General features: G+C 49.2%; 1 protein-coding gene across 2 annotated transcripts in view; it reads left to right on the forward strand.

Annotated features, from left to right (window-relative positions):
• The window catches only part of LOC147662060 (eukaryotic initiation factor 4A-III), a 108,122-nt gene that overhangs the window by 82,429 nt on the left and 6,113 nt on the right, over window positions 1–19,580 (forward strand). For both annotated transcript variants that reach the window (XM_086951140.1, XM_086951141.1), the window contains exon 11: window positions 8,334–8,461. In XM_086951140.1, coding sequence (XP_086807266.1) covers window positions 8,334–8,461 — 128 coding nt within the window. The remainder of the gene's footprint in view (window positions 1–8,333; window positions 8,462–19,580) is intronic.

Here is a 19,580-nt window from a genome sequence, read left to right on the forward strand (position 1 = left end):
TCCTCCCCTTAGCCCAAACATTGCTGATGGTTGATATCCCAATCAGGTCCCACTTATCAAAACCTCTTGTGTTCCAAAGCTTGCCCACCTTTTCCGAATCAAATAGTGGGGTGGCCTGCGTCAATCGGTCCCTCCATCCCAAAGAGCTAGTTACATCACGCCAGATCCGCACCGCATGTTTAGTCGGCCCCGTCATGCTCCTCCCCGCTGACTTAGTGTAGAGTGCCCTATTATAATTGCCTCCAGGGAGAAGCCATATTTCCATTGCGTATCCAGGATCAGAGGGGGGCCCATAAGTACTTAGGTTAATGGCTGCCAGCTGAGAGGCCCAATAGTATCGCTTGATATCAGGGAGTGCAACACCTCCGTCATACCATGGAAGCGTCAATTTGGCTAACGCAATCCAGGGTCTACCCTCCCATAACAGACTACGCTGTAACCCTTCAACCTCTTGAAAATAACTAGCTGGCACTACATCTAATGTATTTTGAAGGGCATAAAGAAAACGAGGCAAAGACATCATTTTAAAGAGGGCCACACACCCCAACAGGGAGAGAGGGAGCCTCTTCCAGCCGGTCACGTCGCTCCTCAGCCTAACCAAAGGGGGAAGGAGATTCCTCCCATAACGGACTGTGGGGTCTAATGAAATAAATATCCCCAAATACCTAAACCAGTCTGTAGCTATCTGAATCGGGCAATTTCGCGGGGGAACCGGAGTCTCCCCACTAAGAACGAACAGAAGAGATTTCCCCCAATTTATGGACAGCCCTGGGTTCCTGCTAAAGGAGGCCAACACATCGCAAACAACGTGCAGGGATTTTCTAGGCGAGGCCAGGTAAAGTAAAATATCGTCTGCGTACAGAGATCCGGTCCTCCCACTGTAGGGACCACTGGATACCCCGACTAGAGGTCTCCCAGCGGATCCAGGCCGCTGAAGTTTAAGAGCTAACGAAAACAGAAGGGGAGAGAGCCCCATCCAAGACAAAATGGCGCAGAGACCCGGTTAAACACCACTACCTGGGCGAGGGGTTCAGAATATAACAAACGCACCAAGCGGATGAAGTCGGGGCCAAAGCCAAATTTAGCCAGGACTGCCCACAAATATGGCCATTCTACAGTATCAAAGGCCATTGTTGCATCCAGCGATGCTTTTATGGCAGGCTCCATCAGGGTATGAGCCCTGGCTATCACCATGTAACCTGCGTACGTTTAGGGCTGTATTCCTATGAGGAATAAAACCAGATTGATCAGGATGTATCAGTCCGCTGATCACCTTAATCAATCTATTGGAAAGAAGCTTGGCAAGGATCTTGGGTTCCGCATTCAATAACTAAATAGGTCTATATGAAGCACAACTCTATTTTGGCTTACCCTCCTTATGAATAACCACAACAGAATCTACTCTCTGATCATAGGGTGGTATCCCCTTCTCCCGGGCATCGATAAACCTATCAGGTCGAAGCAATCTTATCAGCAATCTTATCAGGTCGAAGCTTGTACAGCTCAATTGGGAGCCCATTAGGCCCCAATGTCTTACCCGAATTCAAAGAGCGCACCGCCTGGGCTACTTCGTCCATGGTGAGGGCATTATCCATGAAATCACGGTCCTCCCTAGTCAAGCATGGAAGCTGTAAGTCTCGCAGCAGCGAGTGGGAGTCTTCCTCCGGGAGATCCGAGACCGAGGTGTACACAGTGTGGAAATAATCCGCAAAACTATCCACTATACTCTGGGGGTCTGTGAGTCGTGCTCTGTCCGCTGTCACAAGCTCCAGGACAACACGATCCGCCCTATCCTTCTTATCCAACCAAGCAATAAGTTTCCCTGCTTTATCTGACGTCTTACAGCCGACCCTGCTGCTCTCTACTCAGGGCTCTGGCATTGTCCGTGACCAGCGATCTGCTTAAGATTCAGGATGTGCAGTGTAGCACGACTCACCTCCTGCTCCAGCCCCACCTCCAAGCGACCTATTTCAGATTCTACTTCAACAATTTCTTTGTTTCGGTCTCTCTTCGCTCCCGCTATCAATGATAAAGGCTGACCCCCAAGAACTGTCTTAAATGCTTCCCAGAGTGTAATCGAAGAGGACACCGACCCCTCATTCTCTAATAATGATCTAGAGCAGAGGTCTTCAAACTTTTTGATGCCGAGACCCCCTTGTAAAACCTTTTTAGGCGTAAGGACCCCCTTCTGACAAAAGTTTCTAGAAACTGGTACTCCTCATCATCAACTTTTGACAACCATAAATGCGCCTGTTAGACCTCATCACATCCATCCATCATTCATCCACCCACACTTTCACACATCCATCCATCCTTTCATCCTTCCATCCATCCTTCCATCCATACATCCATCCTTCAACCATCCACCGTTTCATCCTTACATCCATACATCCATCCTTTACCCATCCACCCTTCCATCCATCCATCCATCCACCCATCATTCATCCACCCACCTTTTCACACATCCACCCATCATTCATCCATACAACCTTTTATCCATCCATAAATCCATCCACCCTTTTATCCATCCATAAATCCATCCACCCTTTCATCCATCCATCCTTTATCCTTCCATCCGTCCACCCTTTTATCCTTCCATCCGTCCTCCCTTTCATCCTTCCATCCATCCACCCTTTCCTCCATTCATCCACCCTTTCATCCTTACATCCATACATCCATCCTTTACCCATCCACCCTTCCATCCATCCATCCACCCATCATTCATCCACCCACCTTTTCACACATCCATCCATCATTCATCCATGCAACCTTTAATCCATCCATACATCCATCCACCCTTTCATCCATCCATCCTTCCATCCGTCCACCCATCCACCCTTTCCTCCATTCATCCACCCTTTCATCCTTACATCCATACATCCATCCTTTACCCATCCACCCTTCCATCCATCCACCCATCATTCATCCACCCACCTTTTCACACATCCATCCATCATTCATCCATGCAACCTTTAATCCATCCATACATCCATCCACCCTTTCATCCATCCATCCTTCCATCCGTCCACCCTTTCATCCATCCATCCATCAATCCATCCACCCTTTTATCCATCCACTCATCATTTATCCACCCACCTTTTCACATATCCATCTTTACATCCATCCATCCACCCATCATTCATTCACCCACCTTTTCTGTGACTCTCTCATGGGGGGGGTCGTCAGTATCTCTGAGTCTTCCTTCTTTCCCGCTCATGGGAGGGCATCTCTGTGCCTCCCTGCTGGGGGCGGGAGGGGGGACGTGTCACGGGACCCACAGCTCCAGGCGCGCAACATTGATTATACTCAAAGGGCTACACTACAGCCTGCTCCCCCAGACCCCACCCCCCACCCACTTTCCCCCCTCCCGCAGCTCATGTGTGTGAGCCCGGCTGAAACCGTTTCAGGGACACACACACAGCCACACCGAGTACTTGACAGGTCTTAAAAAGACCTTCTACTTGTTAATGAGCCTTTGATGTTTTTCACACCTCGGTGTGAATTCGGCCTCCGCCCTGAGCACCCTCGATCAGCCCAACGCCAGGAATTGCATGCCCCTGACAGAATCTTGACCCCCTTCCAAGGACTCCACGACACCCCCTGGGGGTCGCGCCCCACAGATTGAAGACCTCTGATCTAGAGCCTTAATCAGGTCCCTCCGGGTTTTAGGGTTCCGCAGATGCCAGGGATTAATAGGGGCTACCCTACCCTCAGACCCCAAAGCAACACAGAAACTGAACCAGAGTGGAGAACGAGCAGATATGCCCCTAGCAAGGTGTGTCACCTCCACAACGTAAGACGCGAGAGCCGCGGGCACGAGGCAGTAGTCTAATCTGGAAAGGCTACCATGGGCACCAGAATGAAAAGGGTATTGCTTTTGGTCCGGATGGACCAGTCTCCAGCCATCCACCAGACCCATGGCATCGAGGAAATCAGGCAGCCATCTCTGAACCCGCCCCATATCCCGCAAAGGATATCTGTCCAGAACTCAAGAGACCACTGCGTTAAAGTCTCCCCCCAAAATCAGTAGTCCCCTCTGGAGATCTAGAAGAACCTTTCCCAAGTCAGCAAAAGTGGTAGCTTGCATGCCTGGGGGTACATAAACCGACAACAAGGAGAGGGTGTGCCTCTCCCAACGAACCGTCACTCCAACATATCTGCCCCTGTCATCCCCAGAGATAGTTAATTACCAACAGGAGCGCCTTCCGGGTCAGGATTCCCACCCCCCTGGAGCCCGAAGTGAATCCCGCATGCGCCACCAACCTGTATCACATTCTATGCATCGCCTTACACAAATTCCCTACCAAATGCGTTTCCTGAAGTAGAACTACATCAGGAACGTGTTTAAGATACTGGAGAACCACACTTTTTGATTTTGTCCCCCAACCCGTTCACATTCCAACTCAAAACCTTCAGTTCCCTACCCCCCATCATCAAAGATGAAAAGAAAGTGACAATCCACCGACCACTTCAACATACATGCTACGTTCCAACTCGATGCCTTGGTCAACAATAACAAAAAACACAACTAATACAAAAAACAACAAAAAACCCACCCCGCAAACCATCCCAACTTACCGCCCCCCACCCTGCACCCCTGCTCACGGCTTTCGCCCGCCCCCAACTCGCATTGTGCCTGTCGCCCCATAATCTAACTAATTAACTATCGAAAAGTAGATCCGAGGAGGAGTACGACCCTCCGATTCCACACCTGACCCCTAGGATATTATTGTACCTGTTAAATCCACATCTACAAAAACATGTTCGCAGAAACGTTTCATCCATGGCCCACCCCCCAACCCGGTCCAACAACACCGGCAACAATGTTGCTCTTTATTCTTGTTCTTGCGAGCCCTCTTCATCCTCTCTGCGGCTCACCCCGGGAGGAAAGACTCTCCAACCAGTCCAAGGCGATTTCGGGATTGTCAAAGAAATATGCCCTGTCTTCATATTCCACTCAACTTGGCAGGGTACATCATAGTATATTTTAGCCCTTTATCACAAAGCCTCCTTTTGATTCCCATGAAGCTTTGCAGCTGTTTCAGTACCGCCTGCGTGAAGTCCGGAAAAAACTGGGGTGGAATTTTCGTACTTCAGGGGGCCCCCAGTTCGGGAGGCCTGCAGGATAGCGTCTCTGTCCCTAAAGCTGAGCACCCTTGCAATCATCGGCCGGGGTGGAGCTCCGGGTCTTGGTCTCCCCCCTGGAATCCTGTGCGCTCTTTCCACTGTAAAGAAATTTCCCAGGCCTTTAAGTTTCAGGTGATTGAGTATGATGTCCTCAACAAAAAGGTCCGCGGCCTGACCTTCGGCCTTCTCCGGTACTCCAATAATGCGCACGTTGTTTCTACGGGCCCTTCCTTCATATTCGTCCAACTTGCAATATACCCAGAGGCTTTAAGATTTCAGACTTCCTGTTGCAGCTGTGCCACATCATCACTAAGACTGGTCGTTTTGATATCTAGCGACTTTACCTTTTCACTAGTTTTGGTAAGGTCCGCTCGGATTAAGTTAACCTCAATAGTGACCTTGTCCAGCTTGCGATCTAAGGACTCCATCTTCTGACCAAGGGAGGTTTTCACCCCGTCGATCGCGGCCATCACATCCTGTAGCGTAGGCTCCGTTATAGCGGACAACGCCTCTCCATTCCCATCTTGTGATTTCCCAAACCCGGTAGGCAACCCTCTGGGTTGTGTATCGATCAAACTTGTTGCTTGAGTGTATCTGGACCCTCTTGCAGCCTTAGATTGCTGTTTCTCTGCATCAGGCTTGGTCACCATTTTGAGGTCAAGTAATGAGCGAGACACTCAGTGACTGAGTTCTTGCGACAGTGGCGCTAGACAATGGGTACAGCTGATTGAGTGATACTAGCCTCTCTCCTGATCTGCCAGTGTAGTCCGCCAACAACAGCATGAACCGGTACACAGGGGGGACGGCCAATCGTAAGATCGCTCTGCTCGCCTGTGTCGGCGCACTCTCCTAGTCACCAGCGCAATGTCCAAATCTCTGGATGAGATTCCGCAGTCGGAGCCCCTCATTAAGTGCCAGTCCTCCTCCGACTCACAGGCTTTCCAGATCTCCTGCGCGGGCCACAGCTGTACCAGCTATCTGTCCCCTGCGCTACATCTGCCCCACTCGACCTGCACACCATACTCGGGGGCATTCCCCACAGCCACAGGTGTCCTTACTTCCAATCGGGGACACCCTGCCTCAACCCCACTCTCAAGATCGCTCTCTGTAGCCTTATATTGCGTAGATAATGCTCATGGGGCCGGGGTTGCGGTGCAATCACCGCGGAGACTTGTGCTGCAGTGGTGCGGGCATGCCTCTCCCTTAATCCGGCTGATGGCGTAGGTCAGGGGGGTGGGGAGGGGGGGGGGCGGTGCCCACTGAGTTTAAGGCTGGGATGGCGACTTTCGGTTTCCGGCCCCGTTGTTGACACACTCAGGCCGGGGTCTAATGCCATCTCGAGACCCCGGCTTCTGAGCAAGCAGGCCACAATCTTCCCGGCCCTTTTTCTCCGATCTACGGCGCCGTGCGGGACGCAAATTTCAGCGCCCGGCACCGCTCTGGCTGCAGCATTTCACCGTCAGACAACAGGATAGGCAACAGGATGTGTCAGAGGGCAGCGAGGGTCTCGGGAGCCCTAAGCTCCCGCGGCCATTTTGGACGCGCGCTGAGCTTCTCCTCCTCCCCTGGCATACAGATTTCTGATGAGGGTTCCTGTGCATTAAGGACTGGAAGGTTCTACATTTTCTGTGGAAAAAGGAATGAGAATTCCATTGGTCTCAAAGAAAGAGCTAAGCATTGGCAATTAGTACTGAAAAAGACCTCCTGCCAATGTTGGACCATCAGCTGGGTAGATGATCGGGGAGGACACTCTTGGGCAACTATATAGTGAATCGTAGGACTGTGGTGCAGGTCCTTTCCCATATCTGAGTGCTTTCCCTCAAGGCTAGTTGCTGGGTCTTTTAAGTTTGACTAAAGATTTGGCAATTTGCCGGGTCTAATGCCTGCTAAGCCATGGTTGAGACCAACTAAGCCAACCCCTTGTAGATTATGTAACCAATGGGAAAAAATATTATACATTTGGTTTGCATAGTACATCATTGAAGGTTGAGAGAGAGTTATTTAAAAACCTGTTTTAATGAAAGAGGGATACGATCATGCAGACAAGCTTTGTTAGCTTGTTTAAGCCAATAGATCTAGTAATGATTACAAACTTTATGAACCTTGTAAAAAAGAAGTTGGAATTTAATGAATCGAGCGTATTAGGACTGGAAGTTATTGATAGTTAGCAACATTTGCATATGAGACACTGCATACAAGTAAAGATCTTATACCTGTAAATAATAATTTTAATATTTGTAATAATGAATCGTAATAATGAAGAATTGAATTGCTTATCTAATGTATTATATAAACTTTCAGGTGTAGATACATTTTTAATGATTGATGACTGCTGATCTTTGAATTGTAAGATTTTAATTAATCATGCAATAAATAATTTAATAAGTTTGACCAAAATAAGTCAATCATTCTGGACCTGCTTGGTGTTCCATGAGATGCCAGATCAATGTTTATGGAATTTGTCAGGTGTTTAATGCATCATTATGGGCTCTAAATATTTAGCTAAAGTGTTTCCATATTGGGCATGAAATTGCACACATGGTAATATCCTAAACTTGGATATTCAGAGTTTGAGATTGTTAACGACATGAATTTGTTTTTGTAAGCATGACAATAATAATCTAGAATTCCCCAACAGTCTCTAAGATCCCTTGTAAGTTTTTTTTGAGGAAACATTTTGAATAATGTTTTAAGATCTTGTTTTGTTTTCTGGATTTTTTTTTAAATAATGTGGACTAACTAGTTGATAATTTTCTTTTTTTTCTATGTTCGTGTTCTGCTAGTGAAAGAATTGAATAGTGCTAGATTTCAGCTTTGTGTGTATATATAGATTAAAGATGTATCTGTTGTTGAGGTCTATCCATATTGATTGTGTTTTACTGTTTTTATTATGTGTCAATATTCTGTGCTTTGGGCATATAGGGTTATTTAGAAAAAATGTAAATAAAGTTACTGCAATCCTTGAGCAGTTTACTCTTTATATGATGAGGAGTTGGGACTTCTCTGAGCATGTAATAGGCACTAATCCTGTATATTTCTAGTATTTTTCTTATAATTGATTGTATTTTTGGCAGCCATTTTTGTTAGCATTTTTATCAATGCTTAGAGTATTTTGGTTTAATATTCCCACATTCCTAGTACGATGGGGTGGTTTTTGTTCAATAAAAAAAGTAACGTATTTATTAATTACTTCTATCTTTAAACAGAATTGGTCGATCGGGTCGGTACGGCCGAAAAGGTGTTGCTATTAACTTTGTAAAAAATGATGATATTCGTATCCTGCGTGATATTGAGCAGTACTACTCTACACAGATTGATGAAATGCCAATGAATGGTAAGTGAATGTGCAGCACTGTCTGTCACTAGCGTTTAACTGTATTTTGTCACATGTGCATAACTGCTGAGCCAGACATCATAGCAAGGCCATTAACGGTTTAGGTGATCTTATTGCCCAAGCTCATTGAAGTTTGTTCAAGTTGTGGTCCTATATGTCTGCTATAATTAGGGCAGGGAATCTGATAGAGCTGTCTTGCCCTATATTCCTTACCATAGTTTCCAAGCATCAGGCTGGATCCAGAAGCTTTTGTGTCAGCAGTACCCCTTGCTCACTCCATCGGGTGTGTCTGTTATTTTGTGGTCACCAATATAGGCACCACCCAGGTGTGCGGATGTCTGTTCTTTTCTTTCTGCTCCAGTTAAACGCAGATCTGGAAAGAGCAACCACTCTGTCGCTTTTTTTAAAAATTATTTTTATTGGCATTTTCTTAATTGCAATATGAAAACATTCTTCAGTTGCAAAACATATTTACATATTCAGTTCGACATCTGTATCGTATTCAAATAACGGTGGACATTCAGTTGGTCGCAGTATACACCAGTACATCCTAAGTAGGCCCCGCCACCTCCTCCATCTGCCTACCCACCCTAGGAGATTACTGTGAGACAGAGTGTGAGTCCATAGTATTCCAGCCATGGCTGCCATATTTTCCAAAACTTCTTGGGGTAGGCCCGTGCTTTATAAGTTGTCTTTTTCCTCAGCATATACATGTCCATACTCTTTTTCCATTCAACCAGGGATGGAATTGTCTCCGCCACCCATGCCTTAGCCAGGTCACGTTTCGCCACCACCAATCCCAAATGGAGTAAGATTAACTGTGGCTTGGGGAGGTCAATTTCAGTGCATATTCCTAGCAGTGCAAATTGGGGATTAAGCGGAACCGTCCTTCCCAGAATATTCCCAAGTTCCTCCAACAGTGTAGCCCAGTTGAGCTGGATCTTGGAGCAGTCCCATATTGTATGGAAGAATATACCTTCTGACGATCTACAGCGCAAACAATCAGGTGTCTTCGCCCTCACTATACGATGCAGTCGTGCCCTGTCATAGTACACTCTGTGCAGGTATTTGAATTGAATCAAACTAAGCCGTGATTTAATGGCCACCTCTCGAGGATGCATCAGCGCCATTTGCCAATCTAAGTCCTCCATCTCTCCCAATTCCGACTCCCATGTAGCCCGCAGCTTCTTTAACGTATCTAGCTTATTATTAATTATCGTTCCGTATGTCCATGAGACCGCTTTTTCCTCTAACTCCCCCATCAAGAGTCGTCCCTCTAAGGGCGCATATTCAGGAATGTCAGTGGTGTCTGTGTTGCGCCCGCCATGCATGGGCCAGTTGCAGGTACTTGTAGTGTTGGGTTGCGTTCATATCATATTCAGCCTGATGGTGTGAGATAGTGACCAGCTCTTTACGGTGCAGTACGTCCTTAAGTTGTGAAATGCCTAGCAGGTCCCATGGTCGGAAACCTCGCAACTCATGATTTCCTGAAGCCTATTTCCTACCCTGAGTGGCGTTTCTTTGGTGACCCTGCCATCCCGTTTCATTTGTCGTTCAGCCTGTTTCCATGCTGTTGCAACAATCCTCGTCGCAGTCGGAAGCTGTGACGTGCCCTTCCCTCCATATATGTAATGTGTGCGGACCCTGAATGAATTGTGAGTGTTCAAGTGCATATGTGGGATGATCTTTATCCATGTACTGCCATTCATTTACCACCACTAAATGGGCCGCCCAGTAATATGCCAGAAGATCCGGCAGAGAGATTCCTCCCTTATATTGATTTCTTTGTAGCGTCGCCAATGCAACCCTTGGTGGTTTCCCATCCCAGAGAAATGTCCGTAATGTCATCAATTTTCTTAAACACCTCAGCTGATATTAATTGATAGTTTTGTAATACGTAAAAGGAATTTAGGGAGCAATATAATTTTATACAGTGCTGCCCTACCTAACAATGTCAGCGGTAAGGTCGTCCATCTCTCCACGTCTGCGCAAAATTCCCGAAGCACCATGTAAAGGTTATGATCCAATGCCTTTGCCTTATCCGTTAGATCCCTAGGTATTTTATGCCCTCTTGCGCCAGTTGGAGTCGGCTTGGGCCGACTGTGTAAGCGCCACTCATATCTACTGGGTATAAATACGACTTCCCCCAATTGATTTTATATCCGGCATGTGCACCATAGTTTTCACAACTGTCCATAATTGCAGGAGCCCAATTCCGGGGTTTGTGACATACATTAATATGTCATCCGCATGAACGGATATGCGTTCGTCAGTCCCATCATTCTCTCCTTTCCGAAACACCGTTATATCCAGCTGCATTCTGATCGCACAGGCTAGTGGTTCCAGCACTAATGCAAAAAGTAGGGGGGATAGTGGACATCCCTGTAGAGTGCCCCTACCTATATGGAAGTCCCTTGACACCACCCCATTGACTCTGACCCTCGCCATGTTTTTTTTTCGTAAAGTACAGCAATCCAGCGCTGAAACTCGAGATCAAATCCGAACTCCTCCAGTGCAGACATAAGAAAGGGTCAGTGCACAGTATCAAATGCCTTTTCGGCATCCGGTGACCGGATGAGATGTGGCTCTTCTCGTTTATTTGCCACCTCCAACCAGTTACGCAACCTTCTCAAGTTAAGTCTTGTCGACCGTTTAGGCATGAAGCCAGATTGGTCACTATGAATGAGCCCAGGGATCACTACTGCAAGCCTGTTTGCTAGAATTCTGGCTAATATCTTGGTCTCTATGTTTGAGAGAGATAGGGCGATAGGCGCTGCACACCTGTGGTGGTCTGTCCTTTTTTGGGATTACAGCGATCGTGGCTGTCCGCAAGTCTCTTGGGAGACTTCCTATCTCGTGGGCCGCCAAGTATAAGTGGAGGAGGTGCGGCCCAAAGAGCGTTGCGTGTTGCTTGAACATTTTGGAGGTAGTCCATTAGGCCCTGGGGCCTTCCCAGTCTTCAACTGACCAATGGCTGCCATTATTTCATCTGTTGTAATCTTCTCGTCTAGTGTCTTTGAGTCGCTATCTGTTAATTTGGGGAGCTGCAGAGTTCGGAGATATACCTGTATCTGTGACTGCTCAGCTAGCTTGCGTTGTTTATAAAAGGCCTCGTAATAGTCTGCAAAAGCGTTAGCTATAGCAACCTGAGTTAAATGAGTTAGGCCATCCTCCGTCTGAATCCGAGAAACCCACCTGATATCCAGCTCTTTTTTTGCTAAGCCACGCTAGCAGTCTACCTGTTTTGTCTCCTACATCATACAAACGCTGGTGCATGGCTTGGATCGCGTGTTGTGCATCTCTTTTAGCCAGCGCAAAATATTCCTGCCTAAGGAGTTGTAGGCTGCGGAGCAATAAGGGATCGTCGCCCTTTCTTGCCAGTGATTCAAGCTGCAGTATTTGAGATTCCAACCCGGAAATTTCCTCCTCATCTTTCCGCTTTTTATGGGCTATTATATTTTGTGCCCTATCACGCAATACAGGTTTGTATGCCTCCCACAATGTGATGGCCGAGTCCACTGACCCCATGTTCTCTCTAAAATACAACTCGGTCAACCCTGAGTTCCCTAGCCACCTGAGTATCTTTGAGTTCCCAAAGGTTCAACTTTCATTCCCCGTTCGGTTGTTTCACATGGGCTCCCACCGTGAGCCATAAAGGGGAGTGGTCTGAGAGACCCCTTGCTAAATATTCTACCGTACGTATCTCTCCTAGTTCTCCCACTGGGGCAAATATGTAATCAATCTTTTAAAAAGCTGTGTGGGCCCCTGAATAAAAGGAGAAGGCTCTACTCTGGGGATGTTGCCTTCGCCATATATCCATGAGTGCTAGAGTATCTACAAACCGTTTAAGTGGCGTCTCCAGTTGGGACAGTCATACGGTCACTTGTAGGGTCCATCACATCATTAAAGTCGCCCCCAATAATATGTGTGTCGGAGCCTGCCTCTAATAAAATTGCTGCGAGTTTCTCCATCGTTTGCCTCTTGAGCTTGGGTGGTGCGTGTACACTAATAAAGGTAATGTGCCTTCTGTTCTACACTCCCTTCACCGCTACATATGTGCCACAAGGGTCAGTCCAGGTGCGTTCTAGTCTAAAGGGTGGGTTTTTCCTAATAAGTATTGCCACCCACCTCGCCCCAGTAGAGAATCCAACATGGGCCAATGTTTTGTACGCCCCTCGACCCAGGAACCCACACTGTGTGCCCTTTAAGTGAGTCTCCTGTAGGAGAATTACATCTGGTTTCAATTTCTTAATGTAGGCTGCCACCAACCCTCTTTTAACCTTATTCCCCATCCCATTCCAGGAGAGGATCGAATACACTTCTGAATTGGGTATAGCCATCTTGGTGATGCACAAAGGTCAGTCCCTCAGCGAACTCTTTCCCCTCCACACTGTTGTTGTTTCTGCAATTCCATGATGTCTGATGCATTCTTGTTTTGCCACTCAACTGTAACAGAACACCAACCCCAAATCCCACCACCCACCTTCCCCTAATATCCATCCGACTATCCCCAGGGTCAACGGGACCAACTGTGTCGTGATCAGATTGGTGAGGTCTATCGCCCACCCCCCAAAACTTTGTAGCTTAAACTGTGTCCTGCCCCTCCAGCCCCTCCTCGTGTAGAGCCTCTGCCCCCCCCCCATTGGGCCAAGTGTGAGTGGGCTCTCAAGCTTTAGTGTGCAAAGCCCAGTAAAATGGACACGTGTTCCCACTGCAAATTACAATAGCTCACAGTCTGAACCTGGAAAGAGGAAAAAAACAGAGCGGGTAAAAGGGATAAGCGGCTGTAGAAAGACAGGCCGATATCACAAGGATAGGACACGTGGGGTAGTGTGCAATGTCCTTCTGCGGTCCGGTCACCCGATGCTCTTCGGGTCATTTAGTGCTCATCAACTTCTTCAGAGACTGCTTGGTTCCGAATGTCTTCCCCATTCCCAGTGGCCCATTCCCAGTGGCAGTCTCTCCCGTACCTTCTAGTATGTTAATGTTTTGCAGCAATGGATGATCTTCCTCAGAGTCTGTCGTAATGTCTTGATCCGTGCAGTCTGCTGAGTGTCTCATGACCGTTTCCTTCAGTTTCCCTGTTCCTATGGTGCTGTCAAGGCGTTGCATGCTTTCTGGGACAAGTGCTCGCGGAGTGGTCACCGTCAGTCTCCTGTTCCTGTACGGTGTCGATCTAAGTGTTGTGTTTGGGACAACCTCCGTATTTCTCCTGTAACGCTGCTGAAATCTAGGTCTATTACTGCGAAGTGACTGGACCTTCCCAGAGCGCGGCAGCGCATCTCCAGTGACTCTCGGGATGGGGCGTTCCTCCAGCCAGTTCCACACCTCTTTCGGAGTGTTGAAGAATATGGACCGGAATTGATAAATCATTTCAAGTTTGGCAGGAAAGAGGAGCATATATGTGATTTGCATTTGTCGCAGTTTGTCCTTCACTGAGTCGAACGTTTTACGTTGCTTCTGTACCTCCCGCGAGTAGTCTGGAAACGCAATGATCCTTGTGTTTTCCAGCCTGACTTCCCCTTTTTGCTGGATTGCCCTGAGCAGATCTCTGTCTTGGCAGTTAAGAAACCTTGCAATCAGTGGTCGCGGGGGTGCTCCCGTTGGGGACCTGGTCCCAGGTATTCTGTGTGCTCTCTCTATAATGAAACATGGTGAAAAATGAACATCCGGGAAGGTAGCCAATAGCCACTTGCGCATGTAGGCACCAGCATCCGTCCCCTCAATGGCCTCTGGAAAGCCAAGAAAGCTGAGATTATTTCGGTGGGCTCTGTTTTCTGCATCATCAACCCTCCAGAGGACATCCTTCATGGTAGTCGTCAGGGCCGTGACCTCGCTACGCAGGGTACGGGTGGTATCTTCGACTTCAGAGATCCGGTGTTCCGCTTGAGTAACTTTTTGATGTCCTTGTCCCTCGCCATCTGACCCCGTCACTCAGAGTGGGGGTAAGTCGAGGAGCAACCGCCAGCGTGCCCAGGGCAGTCACCTCAGCCTTCCGACCACCTCCTACAACACAGTCGACGATTAGGCCGCAGTATGTATTCGCGCTCTTGGTTGTGTGAGGAGTTATGCTGCCATGCCCCTGCGAGCTATGTTGCACACCTCCAACTAACCGCAAGTATGACCGTCTCTGCGTCATGGGCTTCGCTATGTCGGGCGAGCAGCTGCAGGGGGGCCCGTGGCGTCTTGTGCGTCACCAGTGTGCCCGTCTCTGGTGCCCCTGTGTCCTCCACACCTTCAGGTAGCTCAGAACGCTTCCATTGATAGGTGTCCCCTATGTTCTTCCGTCCGTGTGAGTCTCCTGCTGTCCCTTCTTACAGAACAAACCCACACTCTATTGCAGGTGTGATATGCAGAGTTAGCAGTTCTAGTATCAGCCCAGCCTCCTCAGTCCCTCTCCCATCCGCCGTTCCACCGGAGCTACAGAACTGTTCCACCCAGTTCAGGAGATTCCCAGGACCCACTCTGCGGCTTGTCTAGTGCCACTCCTAGTCTGCCACCTTCCTGCGGATCGGCCAGATGACGTCACAGCATCAACCTCACTATGCCAGTGAGCAGCCACCGGGACTCTCACATGTCTTGTGCGTCACCAGTCCACCAGCCTTCCACCTATAGGCGTTCCAATATGTTGCCTTTGAGACTAGTCCTCTATGCCCTTCTGCCCGTGTGCGCCCTCTGCTGTCCCCTCCGCAGAGCGTGTAACCACACCCAGGCGCAGGAGTGTTGTGCAGTGTTGTCAGCTCTAGGATCAGTTCAACCCTCTCATTCAAGCTCCCACCTGTTGCTGTACCGTAGCTGTGGGACTGTTTTATTCATCTCTCGGGGGCCTCGTAGGAAGTCCCAGGACCCAGTCTATGTCCTGTCTGTTGCAGGTCTGCCTATGCCTCTCTTGGTCTGCCCCCTGTGTGCTGATCAGCCAGAGGGTTTCGCGCCTGCAAACTCTGCAGGTCTTCCCTCCACTTTGATGTGGTGCGCGCTACTCACGGCAGGATCGCTGAGCCGAGCGTCTCTGGCTCCACGCGCTACTCCCCCGCACGCACTTCAATTGACACGCTGCAAACGTCAGGAGTGTTTCCGGGTCGGCGAACGCCTCACCTCCTGTGCAGCGAGCGGCTCGTCCTGCCTGCACCAGTTCTGGAGCACTGGAGCCGACCTCCGTCACAGCGTCGTCGGGCTCCTCAACAAAACCAGCCAGTCTCCAGTGCGCACCAGGACATGTCTTCCTGCACCCGCGTACCTCGACCGGTACGGACCCACGCCTCCACCGCTCAGTAGTCTCTATACGGCACCCAGCATGTCACTGCCGCGACACAGACTCCTCATGTTTATCACTTGTCCTCCCCGATGTGCACACCGCCGCCATCTTATTTGTGGCAGGGTCTGCGCCGTTTCGTCTTTCAGGCAGGTACGGGTCAATTCAGTCTAGTTTGGGGCAATCCATGCATTTACAGCGGTTCTTGACATTCGGTCTGTATTTTGTATGCAGGATGTTCCACTTGAGCTCAGGATTACACAGGATCTTTTCTCGGCCCTCGGAGCTCCGGACGGACATGTCTAGTCCGCCATGCTGCTGGCCATGCCCCCCACTCTATCGCTTTTTGACCCTGTATTTTTTTTATAGATTTTTTCTATTGTGTGTCAAGGGATGTATTCGCGGAAGACCGGTTTTAAACCGTGTGATGCTGATCACCGTGCCATGTCTGTTACTGATCCCCACCTCGTATGCCTTTTGGTGTCTCGAACACTGCTCTAAGTCGCGCTCAGACTGTCGGGCCATGATTGCGAAGGCCTTGCGGGAGCAGGCTATGAAGCTCCTTGCGGGCCGGCTTTCAAGGCCATCCAGAAAGACTCCGTGTACATCCCGGTCCTGATGGAAGAAGAGGCGGTCGCGGAACCACTCCTTGAGTACCAAGTCCTGTTCCACTCGAGGTCCCCGGGACACCCTGGGAAGAGGCGCAAGAAAAAGTAGTCTAAGTGGACTTAGTCTTCACCTCTGCTGTCGTCCGACGAGAGAGCTAAGGAGCTCTGATGCTCTATGCACGGTTCTGTGGAGCCGAAGCCAGGGTCGACTTTGCGCGTCCCTCCTTTTCCGGGAGCTGGATCGTCCTCTTCTCAAATTAGTTTTACAAGGCCACATGACTCCTATTTGAGCAGGCCAATTCTTCTGGTGAGCCTTTTGTGGCTATGGAGGAAGGGGCTTTTAATACAGTGGTGGTAAGGAGGGCAGCTGAGGTCCTTGGACTAGAGTTGCCCTCTGTGCAGGTCAGAACTAATACGACCAAAGTGCTTCCGCCTGGCCTTCCATTTCTGAACCCCTTTTGCCCTTCAATGAGGTACTTAAGGATGTCCTACTAGGCACATGGTCCAAGCCTAGCACATGGGCTTCTGTGAATAGGACAATTGCACGCCACCATCGCCTGGCTCCGGGCGACTCCAAGTTCCTCAGCCAACACCTCACCCCTGAAAGTTTGGTGGTGCAGGCTTCTACCTTCCATGGCATGTTCTCTTCCACCCCACCGGATAGGGAATCCAAGAGGTTGAAATCACTTGGCAAGAAGTTTCTTCCTCCATCTTGGCATTGCAGTCGGTGAATGCTGCATGCTTATTGGGCTGTGTCTGCCATTCTCTTTGGGAGATGGTTGCGCAAGTGCTGCCACAAGTCCCGAAGGAGGACCGGGCTGTGCTCTCCCAGACAGTTACGGACAGGAGAGATGCAGCAAAATTCACTAACTGGTGTGGACTTGACATGACTGATTTGCTGAGCAGAGCGATTCCTTGCTTGGCTTAGAACGTCTGGCTTCTCGGGCGATATCCAGGATAATATGATTGACATGCTTTTTGATTCTTCCCGTCTGTTTGGTTAGAAGGCAGACTTGGCCCTGGAATGGTTCAAGGATTCTTGGGCTACGGCCAGATTCTTGGGCCTTTCTCGTGGCCAGTCTAGCTTTTGCCCCTTTTGTGGCAACAGAAGGGGGTTCCAGCAGCACCAGTCCTGCGCAGACTTCCCAAGTTGTGTGGGGATGCGGCTCAATCCATCCTAGGAATAGAAGCCCGAAGTAGTCAGCCACCCTGTCCTGAGCAGCCGCAGCCTCCAAGTATCCTAATCTCACTCTGCAAAAATCCATCATCTCCCCCACTGGAGGTCCATAACATCGGACAAGTGGGTCTTGCAGGTCATTCAGAAGGGCTAGTTTCTGCCTTTCCTTCCTTTTCCTCCTCCTATACTGCCACTTCAAGAACTGCTGGCGAAGGGTAATTTGAAATTGCTCCGAGAGGAAGTTGCAGCTCTCCTGGCCAAGGGGCTTGTAGAGAGGGAGCCGTTTTCAGAAGTAGGCAGTGGCTGTTATTCCCGTACTTTCTGATTCCGAAGAAGAGCAAAAGGTTATGGCCTACCTTAGATCTTCAAACAGTCAATCTCTTCCTCAAGAAGGAAAGTTCAAGATGCTTAGGTCTGGTCTGCCCTAGACCAAGAAGACTGGATGATAGCATTGGACCTGCGGGATGCGTATTTTCACATTCCCATCGTGCCGGGCGCAGACGTTACCTGCGGTTCAAGGTAGGCCACGAGCCCTTTCAGTTTACCGTACTCCCCTTCAGCCTTACCAGCGCCCCTCGGGTGTTCACCAAGGTGATGGCAGTGGTTGCAGCTCATCTGTGCAGGTTAGGCGTTTCAGTCTTCCCCCTTCCTCGATGACTGGCTGTTGAAGGCGTCCTCGCCCAGACTGTCGTTTCTCACCTCAGACTACAGCAAACCTCTTGCATTTGTTGGGGTTCTCTATCAACATGCCGAAGTCACACCAGACTCCTTATCAGACACTCCCTTTCATCTTAGCTGTTCTTGACACAGTGCATTTTCGAACTTACCCTCCCAAGCAGCGAGTTCAGTATATTCATGTTATGATTCCAGTGTTTCAGCCTCTGTCCTGGATTTCAGTGAGACTGAGGCTGTTGGACCTCATAACCTCCTGCATCCTGTTGGTGAAGCATGCCAGGTGGCGCATGCTGGCTCTTCAGTGGGACCTGAAGTTCCAGTAGGCACAGCATCAAGGGAATCTCACCCACATGGTCCAGATCTCGAAGGAGGTTCAAGAGATCTGCAGTGGTTGTTGACGAATCGTGAATGGGTCAAAGGCAGGCCTCTCTCCCTTCCCCAGCCGGATCACACAGTGGTGACCGATGCGTCACTCCTGGGATGGGGAGGCCATCCGGTAGAGGTGAAGATCAGGGGAGACGGGTCCCTGGCGAAGTCGGGTCTCCACATCAATCCTTTGGAGCTTTGAGGGACCCTATTGGCATTGAAAGAATTTCTTCCCTCTGTCACAGGAAAGTTAGTGCAGGTATACACTGATAACACCACCGACATGTGGTACTGCAACAAACTGGGCGGGTGGGGTCATAGACCATTTGTCAAGAGGCCCTGCGTTTCTGGACATGGCTGGAACAGGGCATAACCCTAATGGTTCAACACCTGGCAGGTTCTCTGAATGCCATGGAATACTAACTCCGCTGTCAATGCTCAGCGGGTCATGAATGGCATCACCAGTCGGAGGTAGCGCATGGTCTTTCAGCAGTAGGGAGAACCTTGGTTAGATCTGTTTGCCTCTGAAGAGCACGCGCAATGTCTGCAGTTTTGCACACTGGAGTTTCGAAGGCGGCTGTTGCTCAGCTACGCTTTTCTTCACGAGTGGAGTTCAGATCTGGTGCACGCCTGTCTGCTCATACCACTTCTGCCCAGGGTTCTGAAGATCAAGAGCGACTGGGCCCAAATCATTTTTGTAAAAGACACACAATTGAGGGACGGAATGCAGAACAAATTAAAACATTCACCCCAGTCAAGAGATCTGTGGTTAAATCCAATCCTTCTTTTGCTCACCATGCCACACCAGTGGCACAGTGAGCCCGGGACCCACGTCTGAGCATACCCGGCTCACGTAGGGCGAGAAAGCAAAAGAGACACAATTGATGGACGGAATACAGAACAAATCAAAACATTCTTTAGCTCACCATGCCTCCCCATTTTTGTGGTTCTGAACTGGGCAAGGAGAGTGGTATCCAGAGCTGCTTCGAATGAGCATTGATCCTCCAATCAGGCTGCCCTTTGGAAGGATCTTCTGTTGCA

This window comes from Lissotriton vulgaris, unplaced genomic scaffold (assembly GCF_964263255.1).
Source record: "Lissotriton vulgaris unplaced genomic scaffold, aLisVul1.2 SCAFFOLD_630, whole genome shotgun sequence".
NCBI classification, from domain to species: Eukaryota; Metazoa; Chordata; class Amphibia; order Caudata; family Salamandridae; genus Lissotriton; species Lissotriton vulgaris.